The 22,582-nt window shown below is 26.5% G+C and overlaps 1 protein-coding gene across 2 annotated transcripts in view; it reads right to left on the bottom strand.

Annotated features, from left to right (window-relative positions):
* The window catches only part of LOC136977457 (PX domain-containing protein kinase-like protein), a 47,674-nt gene extending 25,399 nt beyond the window's left edge, over positions 1-22,275 (bottom strand). For both annotated transcript variants that reach the window (XR_010881093.1, XM_067272949.1), the window contains exons 1-7: positions 22,160-22,275; positions 14,731-14,919; positions 14,466-14,562; positions 10,327-10,404; positions 6,382-6,455; positions 3,990-4,064; positions 2,087-2,191 (exon numbers count right to left, since the gene is read on the bottom strand). Coding sequence is in view for 1 of the 2 variants with exons in the window: in XM_067272949.1 (XP_067129050.1) it covers positions 2,087-2,191; positions 3,990-4,064; positions 6,382-6,455; positions 10,327-10,404; positions 14,466-14,562; positions 14,731-14,919; positions 22,160-22,261 (720 nt within the window). In the remaining variant the exon portion in view is untranslated. The remainder of the gene's footprint in view (positions 1-2,086; positions 2,192-3,989; positions 4,065-6,381; positions 6,456-10,326; positions 10,405-14,465; positions 14,563-14,730; positions 14,920-22,159) is intronic.
* Between the last annotated feature and the right edge of the window lie 307 nt (positions 22,276-22,582).

Below are 22,582 nucleotides of genomic sequence, written 5' to 3'. Positions count from 1 at the left end.
GGAAAAACATCATGTGCTTGTGGAGGGCTATTATATTGTATTTGTCCATTTTATCACCATCAGTAATACACTGAATAGTATTGCATGCATAAACTCACACCTCCCTTGGAAGGCACACCTCACTGGTTGGGAATCACTGCATTAGTGTATTGACAATTATACTGATCTTATCAAATGTGCAGTTTGTGCATGTTACAGTTTCACGTTTGTCTTAATATATCATTAACCAGATGATCTAAAATGCTATTCTCAGTTCAATATTTACAATATTGAACTGAGAATAGCATTTTACAATATTTATTTTGTTTTTAGTAACACTTAACTCTTTGCCCCCGAAGGTACCGATTGATCGTTACCCTGGCTTGTTTAGCAAAACTTTAAGGGTACCAATTCATCGTTACTTTGGTAATTATCGATTTTTGTAAAATTTGTCAACAACAGATGTCAGCACTTAATGGCATTATCTTGTCTATTGTCTGTTTTACATGTTTTTGTCCAGGTGGTGTTTTGTTGGCTTAAAAAATTTTAATTAATGCTTTTTTTCCTTAAAAAATTACCAGAAAACAATTAATTATTTCATTTTTAGCATATTCATGCAATAATATTACTATAATAAGTTCATTTATGCTATAATAAGTTTATTTAGCTATAATAAGTCAACATGTTATAAATATTCAAGTTGTGGTCTTCAGTTTTGATATTTTATATATTTTTTTATTTTTATCGAAAATATCTGCAAATGTTACATGTATTGCTACTGGTAATCATATGTTTATTACAAAAATATATAATTTCGTTTGATATAAAGTGAATAAAGTATATTAGTTCATTATATTAGTTGATAGCAGAATAAAATTTTGATTTCAAACACATGTTTGATATAATGTGTGATAATTTTACAACAAATAAACATACATGCATAAATTTTATATTGAATTGTACAAAACGATATTCTATGTCTTCCTGGCTCAGTGCCAGCAAACAACTATGTAACTAGACAATGTTAATTTTCACAAAATGTTACAAATTATCAAGTTTGTGTGTCAGTTCTGATATATATTATTTTTTTTCTTATAAATTTTTCTAATAAAATGTATTGAAAAATATTGTATTTAAAACTAAAGATATTAATAAATGTACGTGATTTTTTTTCATATACATATAATGATAATTTGATTTTTGGTGAATTTTTAAAATAATATCATCTGACTGACCTATATTGCCTTAGGAGGGATCTCAAAATAAACGTAAACAAGATGTTGGGGGGCAAAGGGTTAATACTGTTAAACTTTTTATTTTCTGATTTTGTCAGAGTCATTATATTTAATCCTTGAATTTAAAATATTTCAAGCCAGTTTTCATTTACTCAAGCATATATTGCAACTTGCAGAAAAAGCAAAATAAATTAATAATATCTAAAGAGTGTAAATGAACTGAGTATTAATTATTATATAAAACTTTTAAAAAATATCACTATTTCTACTTCAATCCTACAGGATAAAAAATAAATTTTAAAAATTAAAATTTTTTAAAACTACAGTAGTGTTGTTAATCCAAACCCCAGTAATCCGAATCACCGGTTATCCGAATGATTTTCAGTCGGACTGTGTCGTGCTGAATCGAATGTTTTTGATACTAGATTTACTTCTAAAGTATAATTTTCATGTTTTTATATTCTTCAATATATTTATTTTGTTTGTACAAAATAAAGAAATAATTTTTAACGATACGATAGCCTCGATTATTATTATAAAAATTTTCGTTAGGCTTAAAATCGACAAAAATTCAACAAGAAGAGACATGCAACAGAGAAAAATTCAACACGAAGCGACATGCAGTGGAGAAAAATTCAAACATTGGACAGGTTAATATATTTTTTCATACATAATCGGTTATCCGAACAAATCACTAATCCAAACAACCCCAGTCCCCAATTGATTTGGATTAACAACTCTCTACTGTATTTATATTATTACATTTTCTTTAAATATATCCAAAATCCTATTGACTTCCAAATTAAATTTTGAAAATTAATTTAATTTGGCAACCATCACATTAATAAACAAAATGCAATACAGTAACTTACTTTACATAACATGTCACGCAGACTACCATTCTGTTGATAATTGCGAATGACTAGACCACCATTTTCACTTATGCAAGCAAATATCACAGGGCATATATGAGGATGCTGAAGATAACACACATTTTAATTAACTACTGAATAATTCAATAACTTGCACATTTTTAGACAAACAATTACAGATAAATAAAATAGAATATTTAACTAAAAATATTACAAGTTATACTTGTATAACTATATAAATATCAAAACAAAAAGTTACTTTTCATCATATATACAGTAAACTCCCAATTATCCGTACGAGTTTAATTTTAAAAAAAATAATTATACGTGTATGTATTCTTTAAATAGTTATAACATGGCCCTGAATTCTGTTGACACTTTGTTGGAGTACATCGACTAATGGGAATTTGAGTATAACGACATAATAGCTCTTAGAAAAATTAGAATTAATATTAAAAAATCATTAAAAGATTCCTGCAAACAAACCAAAATCACATATTTTCTTAATAATAACGAGCATTAAACATGTTAAAATAATTGTCTGCCTTAGAAATGTATAATGTGTTGTATTTCAGAAATAAATAATTTTAGTTCAGATTATCTGTGTTTCATGATTATCCGTGCCACCTCTCCCCACTATTAGCTTGGATAATCGGGAGTTTACTGTATTTATATACATACAAGTATAATGTAACAAATTCTTTTTCAGAATAATTAATAGTAATTTAATATACTGATTATAAACATATTTATTATTAATATATTCGATCAGGGGTCACCAAACTACGGCCTGCGAGGTCAGTTCATTCGGGTCTGCTGTTGCATTGTGCCATCAATGAACTAAAATATAATTATTTATATGGAAATATCATAAACTGTAGATGAATTTATTATGTAGAAAAAATTAAAATAAGTGTAAGTAAAAATGCCAGAATTGGTTCCATCTGATTTTTGCATTTGACAGTAATATAAATTTTAGGAAAATCAGGGAAATGAAAAATTTGACAGTTTTTTGCAACTTTGGATATCAGAGTACTTTTTATGAGAGTACCTGCAATGAAGTTTCTAAAAGAAGCAATTACCAGCTTGCTGCAGCCATTGTGTTTGTGTATTGGTAAATAAATATGTTGGTTTAATTTATTTTTGTGTATTCAGTATATTATATTGAACAAAATGGTTGTGTGGCCTGCACTCATCATTCTCTCAGTTATCTGGCCTGCTGTGAAAAAGTTTGATGACCCCTGTATTAGATCATCATATAATAACTTGGTTGTTGTTTTGTTTCGTGTTTCTTTCTCAGCTGAATATGAACAAAAACAATTCTACGTATTCTATTATCCTGTGTCCCCTTTCTATCAATTTAAAATTTATTTCATATACTAGTACTTTTTATATATTAACAGGACTTATTATACTGGAAAATATGGATGCAGATATTTAGTCTTACAGATCAAAAATAATGTTTTTTACAGGTGAACTAAATAAAAAAACATTATTTTTGATCTGTAAGACTAAATATCTGCATCCATATTTTCCAGTATAATAAGTCCTGTTAATATATAAAAAGTACTAGTATATAAAATAAATTTTAAATTCTACTTATTCATCTTAAATTTTATAAAAAGCCTTCTTAATCTTTCTATAAAATTGGATAAGCATTTTTATGGACTTTACATAGCTCTTTCTAGTATTTAGAATCTTTAAAATTTATCATATGATGTAAATAACATATCAAACGATATGTGAATTCTGAAAGTATTTTTAATTATTTCAAAATCTAATCATCATAATAAAACAAATATTTAAGTGTTAGTGACAAATTATTTTGTAATAAATGATAAATATTTATTTTATTTATCTATTATTAATAACAATGAAAAAATGAAAAAGAAAAAATAACAACCTGAACTGTATTTAAAAGCTTCATAATACTTTGTAAATCTCTATCTTCAAGATTTTTATCTATTCCAAAGGGTTGCTAATCAAATAAAAATAAGAAATATAAATTGTCACTGATAAGTTATATAGTTATATACATAGAATATTTCCTTGGTTAAAACAAGTTTATTTACTGCTAAAATTATTAAATAATTTTACAAATATCAAAAATATGAAATATTTAATTAATATTCTCTTGAAATATCAACAATTAAAACTATGATTTTAAATATCAACAGTATATTAGCATATAAAATTTTATCATCTTGTATTTATCTTGTCTACTGATATTTCATATATTAAACCAAAATATATTGCAAACAGATAAACATATTACAAGTATTTAAAAGCAGAAGTATTAATAACCAGCTTGCTGCAGCCAGTGTGTTTGTGTATTGATTTCTTAAATGTCATAAGATAAGATCTCAAATCAAGATATTTTTATTACCTAAGTATTAAAAAATTTAGTTTAGTTTTTTCTTATATTTGACAAATGTTTTTCATATACTAATATTTAATATGATACAAAAAATATTTGTCAAATATAAGAAAAAACTAAACTAAATTTTTTAATACTTAGGTAATAAAAATATCTTGAATTGAGAAATATCTTGATTTGAGATCTTACCTTATGACATTTAAGAAATCAATTATCAAATTGTTAAAATTTTTTATAATAATAATAATTAAAAAATCAGTGATAAGCATAAGATCAGGGATTCCTAACAGGGTTGATATAGATCCCCTGGGGTTCAATTGGGGCAAAATAAAAAGTAAAATAATTATTGTATTTTTCCAAAATTTTCAGATAATTTTAAAATAAGAACAACAACAATCACTTGGGAAATTCATCAACTGATTTAATAATTTACTTGATAAATTACAAAAATCTTGGAAATAAAATTTTAAGGAAACTGAAATAAATATTTTCTGTATGGAGGGGGGGGGGTCAATGCAAGAAAAAAGTTGCAAATAGTTGAATAAGATTATATAAGATACAAATATACAGTAGAGCATCAATTATCCGACTCAATTGGGGACTTGGGTTGGTTGGATAACTGAAAAAATGGATAACCGAAAAGTATGAAAGAATACATTATTAGTATAGTATATTAGTCTATTAGTATATCCCATGTAATTAGTATATAAGTATATTGCTATTAACCTATTTTACGTTGAATTTTCTTCAGTGTTAAGCCTAACAATTTTTTTTTAAAATAATAATTGTCGCTATTGTATTGTTAAAAATTATTTCTTTATTTTGCACAAAATACAGTACTGTACTGTATATTGAAAAATATAAAACAAAAAAAAAATATTTGGGTTTCATATTTTACATAAAGTAGGCTTATTCATTAGAAAAAGAAGTCCAAAATTTTCTTTTGCTTCACAGCTGACACTCGTTTTAAAAGCAGCAATTGCAGAGCATCATTCATTAAAATTAAGCCTTGTTTAAATACTGGCTTCCCTTTCATGGTCGAGCCAGTGTTGCCAGCTAAAACATGCAAAAAGTTAACAAAAATAATATTAAAGTAGCCAAGACATAGCCAAATATTGTAGTGCCACATCACTAGCGAGCATTTGAATTTGCTGACTAGAACGCGATCAGTTAACCGATGTGACGGTTGATCAGGGGTTGGATAATCTATGCTCTATTGTATTCATATTATAAATTACTGGCTGTCCAACTATTTTTTATGACAAACACGACAATATATTTAAAATTATCCTACATTAAAATCAAGAGTTCTGATAAAATAAGTCTTTTTTTAAATTCTCATTTTGTGTAGCTGTTTTTCTTTAGTTTATTAAGCTATCAAATCTGTAAAGCAATTTTAATAAATATTTTTGAGAATTTAACTATTTATTTACTTATAGAATTATTTCAGAAATAAATATGAATTATTTTTATTTTATCATAACATAAATATGTATTTTATTCATTTTAAATTAATACAGATAGTCATTGGTTAATGCACTTTCACTTTGTATTTATTTGTTTTTCACATAGTTAATTATGAACAATTTTTGTGCTACATGCCATCTCTTTTGTAAAATGAAGTTTCAAAGGTCTATACTAGGTGTAAAGAGTTCACTTATTGAGTTATTGAATAGATAATAGATAGATTACATATCAATCATCAGTAAATATAATTATTTTTTTAAAGTCACTGCAGTTTTTTCAATTAACTTAAACAAGATGTAAGATTGTTATAGCTGATAAATATTTCAATATTTTATTTTTTAAATACTGTATTTTTAAAAGAAAATTTATAAAACTTAAATCAGCAATTAACAAGTAATTTTTTTTTTATTACAATAACAGTTGCAAAATAATTTAATTAATAAAATCATACCCAAGATAACAGTAACCTTTGTTTTGCATCAGCTTTAGGTTTAATAAGAAAATATTCTTTCCTTAATCTCCATCCTAAAATAAACAAAATATTTCAAAATTAATTTAAAATATAATTAAAAAAAACATTTTTATATTCATTTATATATGTAAAACTTTGTAAAAATGAAAATCAGTCTTTGTCTATTAACTACAAACACGCTAATGTACAATACATAGGTGGTGTCCACTTAAACATCTATCCATGGATAAAAGATCTTTCCAGCAATGTACTAGTGCTAAGAATAACCAAAACTATCTATCCAGGAACAAAAGATTATTTCATTTAAAAAATTACAAAAGAGAATGCTCCATGAATAGACTATACCTCGAATATTGACCAATATCTGAACATCCTAATCATGACAGTGGACAAATGGCTTACTATTAATGCAACTGCAGCAGGTTTGGTACCAGCACAATAGTGAGCTATCTCATTCCTGGACAAACATGCATCACAGCTAACAGAATGGTTTGGCAATCGCTAGATAGGATAACATGGCCAACTGTACTCCATGACTGACCATCACATTCCCCAGACTTGACCCCTCTGGATTTTTCTTATGTGGTCACCTAAAAGCATCAGTATATGATGCATACCAAGCAGTGATGCACAATATTGACAAAGTTTCACATGACAGGCTTGTAAATGATGACACAAGAAATGCTACACGCCATCCATAATGCCACACTAAACTGGCTACATCTTTGTATTGCCACTGAAGGCAATCATTTTGAACATGTTCTCTAACAAAAGAAAATTCACTTTTTTGTATCCATTTCTGTAATGTCTTTGCAGTCAGATTCTTTGTATGTTATGCTAAATCATCTTGAATTAAATTCATTTTGGTTATTTTAGTGCTGGAATAAGCATGCACCACATTGATACACTCAGCAATACAGTAGAGACTTGTAAATCAGCACCCCGGTAATCAGAATCGCCGGTAATTGGCACGATTTTCAGTCGGACTGTGTCGTGCTGAATCGAACGTTTTTGATACTAAATTTACTTCTAAAGTATAATTTTCATGTTTTTATATTCTTCAATATATTTATTTTGTTTGTACAAAATGCAGAAATAATTTTTAACGATACGATAGCCTCGATTATTATTATAAAAATTTTCGTTAGGCTTAAAATCGACGAAAATTCAACACGAAGTGACATGCAACGCAGAAAAATTCAACAGGAAGCGACATGCAATGGAGAAAAATTTGAACATCGGACAGGTTAATATATTTTTTCGTACATAAACTGTAATCAGAACAAATTCCTAATCTGAACAACCCCAGTCCCCAATTGATTCCGATTTTCGGTTCACTACTGTAATAGAAAATCTCTTTTGCTGGACAGATGTTAAGTGGACACCCTGTGTATGTATGATGAGTATATACGGTATAATGTATAATAGTAAATAAATAACAATCTAAATTTTTCTATAAAAGTTTAGATTTATTTAATTATCATCAAGTCTGCAAACCACAATGAAGCTAATGAATAACTTAATCATGAAGGTAAGCAAGCAGCTTGTTAGCTCTTACCCTATTATGACAATAAAATTAATGTAATACCATTAATAAAGTATTAATCTAATTATTGTAAAAATATAGATTAAAACCCAGATCCTACAATAATTCATCATCATGTGGAAATCAAATTAATTCTACAAAAATAATAGATTATAGATAGTATTTATAAAAAATGTTTAATACAATAATTTTATGGATTAGAAGAAATGAACTATGCTCAAAATAAACTGTTTTATTATAGAAATGCTTGAAAATAAAAAAATTAACATCATTCATTTAAAAAGTTAGGGAGACAAAAGAATTTTAAAAATATATTTTTTATTTTATAAATAGAAAAAACTTTTTTCCTAAGTTATAACTTCCCTGTTTTAAAATTTAATTTTTTAATTAGAAAATATTAAAGACATCTTCTAATAAGCAAAATCACTAAGTGCCTAAATATCCTTCAAATTTTCAAATGATTGCAAATTATTGGACATCATTACTTGTTTTTTAAGGAAATGAGAGTTGTTCAAAATTTCAAAATATTTCCAAATAATGAATTCACTAGATTGTTTAATGATGTCAAGAATTAAAAAAGTTCTAAAATGATTTAAAATTAATATAAGGCATGCAAAACTTTTGCTGGCTCAACAACTAAGAAGTTGTAACTTGACAGTTTAGGGTTCTTTAATATATTTTAATTTACTCACTTTTGCTTCCTGTTATTTATAAGTTACTTAAAGTAAAATGAATAAAATAGAACAAATTATAAATATAAACATTTAATATAATAAAAATTCCTAGGAACTTGTCTCATTTCCTGGGAAATATTTTTGTTAATTTTGAAGTTTGACTTTTCAAATTTCAAGATCCAAGAACAAAGCTTTACTATTTATAGCTTTTTAAAATATTAAAAACAATTTAATAGCATCAATCTATAAAATGAATCTGATATTACACTTTATTTTAATCAAAGCAGTAAAAGTATTATCCTTATGATAGTTTTTATTCAAATAATATTTATTTTGCTAGAACCTTAAATAAATTCTGATTAGAAGACAGTTTATCATAGAAATATAGATGCTTTTCCAGTTATAAATATAATGAAAAAATGCATTAAAGAAATATTTTTAATGCATATTCTTTATTACATTGTAACCATAAAAAGGCAAAATAATTAAATATATATAACTGACTGACTTATTACATCATCATAATAATGGAATAATTTATACAAGAAATTATTTTATATACTCCGTACAACTGTAAATAGAAAATAAATAAATATATGTATACATGTATCATCATCATCATAAATTTTAATTGAGTGTAATTAAAAATATGGGTTAATGTGAGCTTAGGTATACAAAATGGCGGCGCTTCCGGTAGCCTCGATGGCAAGTGTTTTTAGAAAAGAAATGTAGATGGCGCTGATAGTAATGATGCATCCGTATGCAAATATCCATCAAAAAATTTTGTTCTGGATACATGAGGAATAACGTGAATTTAGAATTTTGACTGTGATGTAGTCGGATTATGTACGGGGTTTTATTTTTTTTTTTAGTGTTTGTGTAATTTTCAAAGTGTGTACAATTCACTCGAAGACAAAAGTTATCGAGAAGGAAAGTTTGTGAATGGTAATTAACATGATAAACGTGTCATTAATGTGTTTAATGCGTGTTAAATGTCATAAAAGTGTGTAAAAGGTGTGTTAATGTGTTAAATACGTGTTAAACTTGTTTAAAACTGTGCAAATGTGAGCTATATGTGTTTAAACGTGATTTAAATCTGCATTTATAGTGTGCAAATGTGCGTTAAACGTGGTAAATTTGTAATAACAAAGGATATGTAACAGTGATTTCCGACACAAAATACAATGTGAACGACACAGGGAAGGCTACGTGGCCGTGGATCACAGATGCCGACCTCTATGGCGACGCTGCCTATCGTCGATGAAAGGTCGAGTGATGTGAATCGTCGGACTGCAATTCTTAAGAGGAGTAAATTTTATGTACAATACAGGCAAATTTGGTTCAAACCACTGATGTATAGAAACTCGTAATTCACATCGTCCATGAACGAATTTATAGGGAGTATGATGACATTTTTATTTTTCGTTTCTGGTCCAAGATTAGGAAAAGTAACCGAAAGGAGGGGGAAAAGTAAGTAGCAAATTTACGTTTTAATAATTTTTTCGTTTTAAAAACGATTAAATTTAAGCGTGTTTAGGTTATTTTCGACAGTCGCCATCTTGTTTGCACATTTGCATGTGCAAACAAGATGGCGGCACTTCCGGCCACCATTTTGTATACCTAAGCTCACATTAACCAAAATATGTTAATATTTAAAACTATTAATAAAATATTTTACTAACTTCAGTCAATATCTATACATACCTATATCTGGGAAAGGTTCAACTATTTCCCATCTCAATTCTGACCGAAAAACCATTGAAACATGTTGAAGAGCTATCTCTAAATTAAGAAATAAAGAATTTATATATAAATAATACAAAAATATAAATTATATGCATTACTTAACTTATTAATTAAAATAAAACAGCTATTTGTTATTTTAAAACTTGTTTAATTAATTACAAATTGAAAATTTATATTCTACATCAGTATTTGAGAACTTATGATGTGGTATCCAGAATAAAATACAAAATTTGTGTATGAGAATACAGAGCATATAATTATTTTTTATTTGAAAATGTTCAAAATAATAATTATTACTTCATGTTTTAAAATAAATAAATTTAAAACTGCTTCTTACTAAAATAAAATATTAAAGAAATTGGAGTATGGTGAAATTCCATTAACCTGTCATCCAGTATGACAGAAAACCCAATAAGCCAACATGCCAAATTTTTTGTTGGGTTATCGGTGCATTGTTCTTTACCATCATCATCAACAACCTCTGATATAAGCATTGTGGAAACATAGGAAGACCAAGATGATGTGATGATGTGCTAGGTAAAACCAGTTAGTTTGTACATAACTTCTAAAAACTTTTTAAAGATATTAGTGAACAGGTTTGATATGAAAAGCAGAAATATTTAGCATTCTTGGAATCAATAACTGTTACAGAGTACAATACAACAGCTACAGTACATTACTTTGATAATTAGAGTACATTTGTATTTATATCCAATACAAATGTACAAAGCACAATGTAAAAATAGTGTGTTCTTGTTTCAAGCCAACTAAGGGCAGAAATAGCCTGGAAAAATGGAAATGACATGTTAATTATTATTAAAAGGTGTATTTATACAGTTTTACATGTAAAGATATGTAAAATTGTGTCCAGGAAATCAAAAAACAAAAAACCTTCACCATCTGATAAGACAGCATATTCAATAATTCAGTATCATGTTGTCTCGAAGATGACAAAGTTAATGGAATTTCACTGTATTTTTAATCAAATATTAATGTCGTAAAGTTACAATAGTAGTAAGTTTCAAAAATAGTACAGATAAAAAATCCAAGCAACCATATGACAAAAATATTCACAAATTTGACTTCAATTTATACTAATTTGACATTTTCATTCATTCTTTCTAAATTCTGATTTTATATACAATATATTTTTATGACTTAAGTTCACCTATTTGCTTTTATTCATTTTCTTAATTTATTCTAACATATATTTACTCTATTTTTTGTACTTTTCCAGCTGTTACTTATAATAGAGGGAAAGTATGGCAATTGGTCAAAAATTAACCCTCTCCAAGATATTTACATTTTCAAACTCAGGAGACCTTCAAATGTTAAAAAATGTAAAAAAATTTTGGGGTTTTTCAGTATGTGTGGATGTTGCAGTGTGAGAGTATAAGATCCATTACAGTGAAACCTCAGTATACAACCTCAATCCGTTCCTGATGTTTGGACTTACACCGAATAGGCCGTATACCAAACCAACCTTTCCCATAAGAAGTAATGTAAAAATAATTAATCTGTTCTCATGTAAAAAAAAAAGCCCTCTTTATATGATATATTAATGGGGTTGTGAATAATTTAAACACTGAGCATATTAATAAAAAAATAAATTTTATCATAGATTTTTAAAGTTATTACAGTATATTGTATTATATTATTTAAATCATTAAATCAAAATCAAATCAAATTCTCCTTAATACTAATAATCTGTTTAGAAATTGATTTAACCCCTTTTGCAACGTTAGCAGATTTAATAATGTCTTTATTTTTCACGATTGTCGATATCGTCGTTCTCGGAATACGGTATGCAACAGTTAAATCTCGAACACGCATGCCACCTTCATATTTCTCAACAATCTCTTTTTTCATTCCATTGTGATTCTAGTCATTTTTTTAGTTTTCTGTTGCTTTTCATTTGCCTTTTTGCAATTTATGATTAATACAAATAATAATTTTACTTACAAATTAAAATCAGAAGAAATTTAACAAAGTTATAAACAGTGGCACCGCAAACGTCTAGTCTGGTCTAGTACACCGATAGTGCTACTTGTTCATAGATGGCGCATATAATTGAATTAAGTCATATACCGAACAAAAGTCGTTTCGTCCAAACAGGACGTATTCTGAATTGGACATATTCTAAAGCAGACGTATACCGAGGTTCCACTGTATTAGGATTTGCAAATTTTTATAAAAAACTCATCTCTACCCTCAAAATTAAGTTTTTTGCCATTTCATAATAAATAATATAAAAAGTTTTTAAATAAAAATCTCATAACATATGGTGCCATACAGTTTTAAAGCTTAACAAGAAAAGTTATGCAACTCTGTTGGATTTTGTGTTTTTGTTTAAATAGATAGAATACACAACATAGTTTTCAGATCCCTAGAACATAGTCATACATCAGTATCTCCAAAGTTTAATATAGATATTTTGGCATTCATTTTCAAAAAATTCTAGACAATCTTTTGAATAAATTTAAGAAAAAAAAAATCTAGAATTTTTTATTTCAACAAAGTTATTTAAAATATATCCTAGCATTTTTTTTAGCTAAATGCTACTGAATCAAATTCATTTTTAATTACATATTATTATTAATTTGATTAAACAAATATTAAAACTATGCAATTGAAATTAAATCAAAAATGCAAAATTTATTCTTGCTTGTAAAATGTTTAATTGCAGTTCAAAAAATTTATGAAGTGATAAAACATTAAGAACTATATTAAATTCATATATCTATAGAGTTAACAATAAATTAGGAATATCATGAACATGAATGACTTCATATTCCAAAAATCAAGTTCAGGTTGAATCCATTTTTATATATATATATACATACAATATTTCCATAATAAAATAATTCATTACTATAACATTTGCAAAATATATTAACTTATATACTCATGCTACTTAAAATTCATTTGAAACTTTAAATTTTCATTAACTGAGGTTTTTTTTTTACTTAAATTTGATTAATAAATCATTTTTCAGAGTTTCGAATATTTTCTAAATCCATTAATTATTGAGAATTTTAATAATAATTTTATTAAAAAAAAAAAAAACAACTTGTTTTATTGTTTTACAATTTTTAACTAATTTAATGATTTTTGTACATTTTAGAAAAAATAAAAAGTACAAAAATCATGTTACACCGAGTCTAAACAGTGAAACAGTCAAAAGCAAATAAATGTTGACTAACTAAAACCTAAAATGAATGATAATATTTTTCTATTTATACACCATGTAACAAAAAACCGTATATATGCAAATTATATTTTTGCTTGCTTTGATATCTTGTGTCAGTTTAAGGTTAAATTTTTTAAATGTTTTAAATACTTTGCATAGAAAATGTCACAATAAATTTACAACTGAAGAAAGGCTATGTTTGAAATGCATTTTGTCTACTAATATAGCACCAAGTGGTTTTTATTGTTAAGAAAAATTTGCAAGTCATGCATGACTATGAAATGATTTTAAAATTTAATTACTCAGCAAATTATATTTATAATAAATAAATAAAAATCAAGTATAAAACAAATATGCAGAAAAAAATAAAACATAAAAATAAGCTGAATATACAGATAATACATTATACAAATAATAAAACACACATAAAATGACTGGACAAATCTAATAATATTATGAGACTTTCAAAAAGCCAAGTTTGGCCTCTGTTCCAATATATTTGACAAATCTAGAAAATAATTTTTGCAAATGATTAATGATGATCTTTGACCTAACAAAAATAAAGTCATTCTAAATAACTAATTACAGTATTTTTATTATTATTTGTGTAAAATAGAGAAAAACACAATAAATTTAAAATGCAAATAAATATGTATTTCAATGACACACATACTTTGAGACACAGAAATAGAAGACATCATCTAAAAATTCTTGAATTTAGATGAAAATCCAAAAGCACTTAAATTGGCTTTTTATATTCTATATTGTTTTATACTCCATTAAAGTATATATTATTCTCTATTATTTCCACAAGTTAAATTTCATTTTATTAATCAACAGCATTTTTAAAGTAAATTATATATTATATAGACATTTTTTAAAAGTCATAATAAAATTTAAAAATTACCTAAGAAGTTCTGTGAATAATTTTCTGGGTCTAAAAATCTTTTAACTGGTAATGATAAAGCTAGCATTGGATGTGATAAAATTGTATTCATATATTGCTGAAATAAATTACAAACAAAACATAAGAATTTTAAATGAATTATATAAGTTTTAACAAGCTCCTAAAACAACAATATTACAGAACATTTCTAAATTAATACAAAATATCACATATTTATTACAAATAATAATTAATCTATCCAAGTATATCGTCAATGTAACATTACTTGTAATCCTTGCTGTCTTTCAGCTACAAATTCTCTGCCCAGTTTTCCAAATACTCTTTTTGGAGGAAGAGGTAATTCAATTCCCGATATTTGCAGCATATTATTTAGTGCATCAAAGTCACTGTATCGACGAGATATTTGCCATGAATTATCTACAAAAGGACCTCTCTGCACTCGAATAATATAAATCTATAAATAAAAAAAAAATTATATTAGTTTTTAAAACAAATTTTTGGTAAATAATTGCAATACCACCAGCAGTTTTTCTGATTTCTTCATTAAGGTACTTTCATGTGACATTTGAGTAACATGATAAAGAGAAAAACATGCTTCTTGTAATGTAGGCCACACGTTATTGAACCTAAGCTAAATTTACTTATTGATCTGGTAAAATTTAAAAAATTTGTAACAACAAAATGGCCATTTCAGATACTTAATTATTCATGCATACATCTATATCAACAGAAATATTACATGAAAAAAGGGAATATCATTGTCATTTCCCCTCATTTAAAATCCAGTTTGTTATGAAAATATATTCAAAAATAAAAGGATTTAAAACACGTGGCAAGTACTTATATTTGTTTTGCATATTTTAATGAAAACTGTTTAATTTATTTTTATCAATAAGTAATTTTTAAATATGATTCAATTCCTCAGAATTTATATTTAGTAATACAATATTAAAAGAAAAAACTTACACACTTCAGGAAAAAATAAAAATCTAAGTAGTGAAATGTCTGCATGTTTCAATTTATAATGAACTTAATTCTGTTCAAAGTAAATTAAAACCTTATATACTACTGTAACATTATATTAATATTTGATATTTAAAAATGTCATTTGCAATTATAATTAAAAAAATTGGATAAACTTATAATTAATTTTAATCGTAATTTCTACAATTAAATATTAATATTCTAATGTGTAAAGAATAAGAAATGTATAAATATAATACAATTATATTTACATATTAAATTATACAAGTTTAAGAATTTCTATACTCAGTTATAAGAATTTAGGTATTTATTCTTTTATTAGGAATTCTTTTTATAAATTTCACTTACAAATTATATAATGATATGATATTTATAAAGAGAACTTTTAAGGTCTTAGTGAGAATATTTGATTTTTAAATTAGCAACAATAAATTAATACAAAATATAAATGGAAGTTTGCCTTAATGTCAAAGAAATAAAATGCATAATTATTGATTGAAATAATTTTAATTTTTGCATATTCTGTAGAAGGTATAAAAAGTTATAAAAAATCTATTTTATAAGAAATTCCTGTTATAGCACTTCTTCATTATATAGTTAATTGTCATCTTTATTTCTTACAAATTTGTATCATTTCTATTTCAATCATTTTCTCAACTTGAAGAGAGACGAAATACAAACCTACAAGTAATCCATTATGATCTTTACAGAACTGGATATTACTTACAAAGTTTTATTTATATGCATAATATCCTTTCTTATTTTCTAGTAAGATGCTTACTTCTTCACAAAAGTCCATAATATCTATAACACTAGAATTAACTAAAAAAGTGGATCTTAGTTAAGTGATAACATATTCTCCTCATAAGAATCATTATTGAATACAAGCATTTTTGCTATATCGTGTGATTTTATAATCTGGCACCAAGTGGTAAAAATCTTGTTCTATTATATTTTTTCACATCATTGTATAAAGTTTAATATGAAAAACTTGTTATAATACAGTAGCTCCCCATAATATTACACAGGAGACAAATCAAATGAGCAATATATGAGATGGCACAATATAACCAATGTATCTATCCATCTGTTTTATTTATTTTCAATCTCCATGCTGACTTACTTTTTTGTAGGTTGTATTTTATAAGATGGTAGTTTCAAGATCAATGACTAGAACAGTGATTCTCAAAGTGGGGATCGCAAAAAATATTTGGGGGGAGTCACTGAAAAATTGATGCCAGATCAATTTTTTCAAATATTTTATAAATTTACTATGGATTCCTGTTTAGAAATAAATAGAAATAAAAAATATATAAAATAATGGGTGTACTACAGATTACTCTCTATGGAATTTCACGACTTTGATTATATATTTGAACTCAGGGGACCAAGACGAGTTCAACGGTACCCTATTTTTGGACCAGAGACGAAAAATAAAAAAGTTATCACACTTTTTAAGTTACCATACTTTTTAATGCTCTCATGCAGACGGCACCGTAGTTGCTAGTATTGCCATCTTGCGGTAAAGTCTGCAAACCGTGATGTCGGACTACGGTCATTTCCCGGAGCGTTAAACACGCGATACGAGAGCAGAGAGAGCGATGCGACTTCCAATCATCGCGCGATCGCCATTTCGGTTAATGTTACTTATGGCAGCGAACATGGCGGCCCGACTGACCTCTCGTACGGGAGACACCGCCATGTGCTAAACTAGTGATCAATTCACAGTAGTTCTTGAACAAAGTAAAAAAAGGGGGGAAACGTCTACTAAAGGCAATTTTAACGGCAAGCCACGCGACTCCCGATCGCAATAGTGAGGCCGACTTAGCGAAGAGCGATGTGACTCCCTATCATTGCGCGATCGCCAGAAAAAAGTATGATAACTTTTTTATTTTTCGTCTCCGGTCCAAAAGTAGAGTATCATTGAACTCGTCTCGGTCCCGAGTTCAGATATATACCCAAACACATGAAATTCCATAGGGAGTAATCTATAGTATACCCAAAATAGTTTTTACTTAAATAAATTGCACATATAAATAATAAAAATAATATAAATATTTAAATACGAGCCTAACCCCCTCCCTCCGGGATGTTTTTTGACACATACTTATTCTTCGAGGGTCCTTTGAAATTTTTAAGTGCAGAAGGGGGGGTCGCGGTCCAAAAAGTTTGAGAAACACTGGACTAGAATAAGGTAATATTTCTTTCAACCATTTTTGCAAAATTCAGTAGCAATCTTTTTTTTTTTTTTTTTTTAATTATTGGTTAAAAGTGCTTTGATATTTGGAAGACCAAAAAAAAGTCCAATATATTCAAATTAGCATTATAACAAGGTGCAATATAACAAAGGGCTACTGTATTTCATTATAAATGTAAATATTAAAATATAACATATTTTTCTTAAAACACAAATTTAACTTTTAAATAAGATCATCATTCTTTCTTTTTATAAAAGAAAAAAAAAAGAATTAGGTATAAACACATTTCTTCAATGATGAAATTGTTCATTTTATTAACTGGAACTATCACATCAAACTCTTCTTTGCAGGTATTTGAAAGAGCCAGAGTTTTTATTCTCTTTGTCACTTCACTTCTGTCAAAACTGTCACAATAAAATGTATTTGTATTTTACAAATATGCAAGTTTTACAACATCACTTCAAAAGCTATAAGCAAGGTAAACAAAAACTCCAGCACCTTCAAAAATCTGCAAAGAAAGACTTGATATAAGTATGCTTCTTATTGCTTGGAACTATTCTGTCATGAAAGAAACATGTTTTTACATTTTTTATGATTCTTTTAAACAACATATTTTTATTAATAAAGCTACTGTTGCAAAATGATTGACCTAAATATTGAAATTACAATATTAGTGCATAATTACAGCATCATTTCTTAAATACAATGACAGTCCAATTATCTGGCAAGCTTGGGAATGGTGGTAGTCCAGTTTCTGGATTTTCCTGTTTTCTGGATACAGGCAAAATATATTTAAAGTTTAAACTAAACACTGGAAAGTTAAGAACAAAATTGTATTTAATGTATACAAATTAATCACTTCTAAAGCAAAGTCTGTTTCATCATTATTAAGCCTCTTAAAATGTAGAAATACTGTGTATAGTGTAATATTTAGGTTGAAAATTAAAGAAAGGAAAGTAAACAACATAACGGAATTACGATCATGTGATGCATATATCATGGAAACAAAAAGCAGCTACATAGCAAACAACAGCTATATTACAGCCCATCAAATTCAAAACTAGTCTGTTTTCTGATAATTTCAGATTTCCAAGTAATTGGTCTGTTACTGTATTAAATAAATCCAATATTTTATTTATAGTAATATTTCATAAATGATGTTTCATCATTCCTTATTATAGTTCAGAAATAATTAAGGTCATACTTTTGATTAAGTATTTACTACTATATCATTAAACACCTACCATAGATTCAATAAAAACCTAAAATGCACTGTTCATAATCAAATTTTTATTCCTCCAAGGGAACTCTTCCAAGTGCTTTAAATAACTAAAATAGAAAGAAGACTAACAAAGTATATTGCTAATAACTAAGTTTGCTAGTCTAAATTTATGTATGATACAAACAACTTTTATATTTTAGCAACTTTCACTAATATACAAATGCTTTCAATTATATTAAAATACTATGATTAATTTAATTAGTACATTGTTTTTAATGTTAAGTGGTTTAATTATAATTATGATTTTAATAAAGCTAAAAACTGTTACATGTTAAAATTTTCATAAAATAAAAATATGAACTGATTATTATGTTTGCATGCATTCTGGTTTAGAATTAATTTGGATTATGCAACAGTTTTTTAGCTTTATTAAAATCATGTTTATGATTTTAAAACTTTACATTAAAAACAATGCATTAATTAAAACAACTTATAAACTGTGGCTCTTGTTGAGGATAGTAAGCTTGAAACTCATTAGTTGTTTCCAAGCTCACCTACTCTTGAATGTTGTAAAACAATAGTGAAGAAGAGGGAAAGAAGTTGTAATGAGGTTATAGTGAAGTGAAAATTGCAGAATTTATTACAGAAGGACTGATAGAAAAGGAATATTAATCAGGCAAAGTGTGTACCATGACTGTTGACCTGCCAAAGAACTGTGAAGAACATTTGGGACTCCTTTTATACTCAAAATTCATTAAAAAAACACATAATATGCACATTAAAAAGATATCAGCAGCAAATTTCACTCTAGTGATTTAATTTTAAAGTAAAATTTTTTCCTGAAAATGTAAATAGTATGTAAACCAAATTTGATTGAGATTTGCCTAATTCTTCTTTCTCCAGAATTCTAAATGCCTATTCTCTAATTATGATCACCCTGTACATTTCATTTTTATGTTCCTAAATTTAAATTATATTTCTATAAGTTAAAATACTTTTATATAGCAGATTTTTTCTTCATAAAACAAATTTATTAGATGTACTATTATTAAAATTATCAAACTTATTTTATAAAGGTCAGCTACTAACTCTGATAAACATTTTTCAGGCTGCTTTGCTTCCTCATCAGATCATTGATTCAATCTTAACCATTCTTTCATGTCATTAAATGATTTATTTGTATGATAAAAATTTATAACACTTTACTACATAAAGCTTTTAAAATTTTTATGTTATTTGTTATGATATGCATTCTTATTAGAAAATAATGCTTAAAATCACCTTCAAAGTAAGTTTGATTTTTATTACTGATATGAACGTAAGATAGCAATAAAACATTGACTGTCAAACACTCTAAATATTTCTGGACATTGGTTAAGTTTGTAGGTCTATATATATTTTTTGTTTTGACTTAATTTACATAAATTATCATTTGTAAAACAGCTAGAACACATCTTTCTTACTAAAAGTGAAAAAAAAGAAAATTGAAAAGAAGCAAATTCTACATCAAGGATAAGTCTGAAATGCATATTTTGTAGCAATTTGTAAGTAGAGAGTGTTCTAGCTGGTTTGCAATTGAAAATTTATGTAAATTAAGTCAAAACAAATAAAAATGTCTAAGTCAGTTTTCCAATCTAATTTATTTTACCACAATCAAACTAACTCAAGTAATGTTGATTAAAAAGACAAACTACTACTTTTTTAAGTCTCAAAAAAACAAATTATTCATTGAATTCTTTTTTAGAATTCACCAATATTTATAAAACAAAGAATTTTTAAATAAATGGTCTTATATAATATAATATACTTATATTAAAGAGTTTATATATTCTTTAGCCAGAATAATTCAAGAAAGCCTTGAATCTAACAAATCATATCATATAAAATCACAGAATTTACTTCATATTATTTTATCAGTAAATAAATTATTATAAATTATATATGTGATATAGATTAAATACATCTGTTTTCACAGATATTTTCTTATCTAATTCATAACATATTTACACTTATACTTCTAATACTGGTAAAATTAAATAACAAGTAAACTATTTAATGCCTTTTTTGTGAAATATTTGCCTGCTGTTGTATAGCGATATTCATTTGAGCTTTTGAAGAATAAAGAAAATATTAAGAAAAACTCAAATTTTTCTCATTACTTTTAGCTATTTCTTAAAAAAGACAATTATAATTACTAAAAATGCATAGATCAGATCAGTAATCATTGCAGATGATGTGATTATTTTATTTGGTAAACTTGCTTCGATACCTTATATAAAATGTTAGAGAGTAAGCTTATAGGAATGAATAGATCTAACTGAATGATAAATATCAGAAACACATATATACTAATCTGTAAACAAAAATCTAAAGCAGATATTGTAATAAAAAGCTAAAATCATCGTGCTTATGAAGAAAACTGCATTATTTATTTGTTTTTTTTAAAGTCTTTTCCCTAAAAAACACTTTTTATTATGCCCATAATAGCTGCATTCAGCAGACTTAACAGTTTCGGAGCTGTTGAGTACTTTTCTGCCAAATGCATTCTACAGTAGTGCTCTTTCAGAACACGTTTGGTGTTTTGGCATAAATGAAAGATGCTACCTATCACTACCCGAAACTGACCAATGAGGATTTTTGTTCCAAAGCAACATCACTCATCATTCAGCAAATCCAGGTTGCTGCATAACAGCTACCGATTTGCTCAGTTACAATTGTTGAGTCTTCTTAACGCAGCCAATGACTTCAACTTGACATACAATGGCAAGATCGGGTGACGAGAGATAGGACTCAACGTGATAGAGCCAAATCACTTGCAAAAAGCATCCAAGCCGAACTCAGCAGGCAGGCACATGCTCAGCTGCTTCAACTATTTTGCTGCTATTTAATTTTATTAACTTTTAAATAAAAATGATAATTTTATATTAATTTAATATAAAAATTTCAATCAAAGGTATAATATAGTACAATCATCACTCATTTCATTATTATTATTTTAATTATATATTTGCATTTTCTTTTAAATTTATTAATTAAAATCCAAATGAATTGATATTAATTTTAATTAAGATACAGAAATCTTTCTTACAGATTAGAGTTAAATTTAATTAAAATACACTTTAATGAAATATTAAAATAATAGACTTTATCCATTTAATACTTAATCATTTTAATAAACCACAATTAAGTAAAAGGCATTTTCTTGTTGTGATTACATTATAATTTAATTACATGAAACACATTAATTATTTCGTATCAAAACTTTAGAAAATAACGCACAAATCGCTTACCGTAAAGTCTTGTATATTTTCAGCTGCTTCGATAGTGCATGTTAAACATTGCGTGTCATCTAAATTCAGTTTACTCTCCTTCTTCTTCTCAAACACCGCCATCTTGAAGGCGTCAATCACTGAAATGCTACGCCCCCTTTGCTACAGAAAAGCAAGAGTAAAAAATAAATCAACAAATAAATAAATTTTTTAATTTTATTTCTTCAAGTAAAAAGTAATAAAAAAAATTAATTGCAAATTATAAAAATTAAAATAATTAATTGCACATTACTGTATGTAATAATATTACGCATTTTTATTTTAGTTCAATTTTAAATATAATTTGTGAAAATTTATTTTCGTAAATATTATTATATTTAACAAATTTTTTATAATTTTTAAAAAATTTTTTATAATTTTTAAAAAATTTTTATTATTATATAC

The sequence above is a fragment of the Centruroides vittatus genome, unplaced genomic scaffold, assembly GCF_030686945.1.
Source record: "Centruroides vittatus isolate TY-2023 unplaced genomic scaffold, ASM3068694v2 contig_459, whole genome shotgun sequence".
NCBI classification, from domain to species: domain Eukaryota; kingdom Metazoa; phylum Arthropoda; class Arachnida; order Scorpiones; family Buthidae; genus Centruroides; species Centruroides vittatus.
The sequence above is the reverse complement of the archived record's forward strand: the minus strand, read 5'-3'. Positions and strand labels throughout refer to the sequence as shown.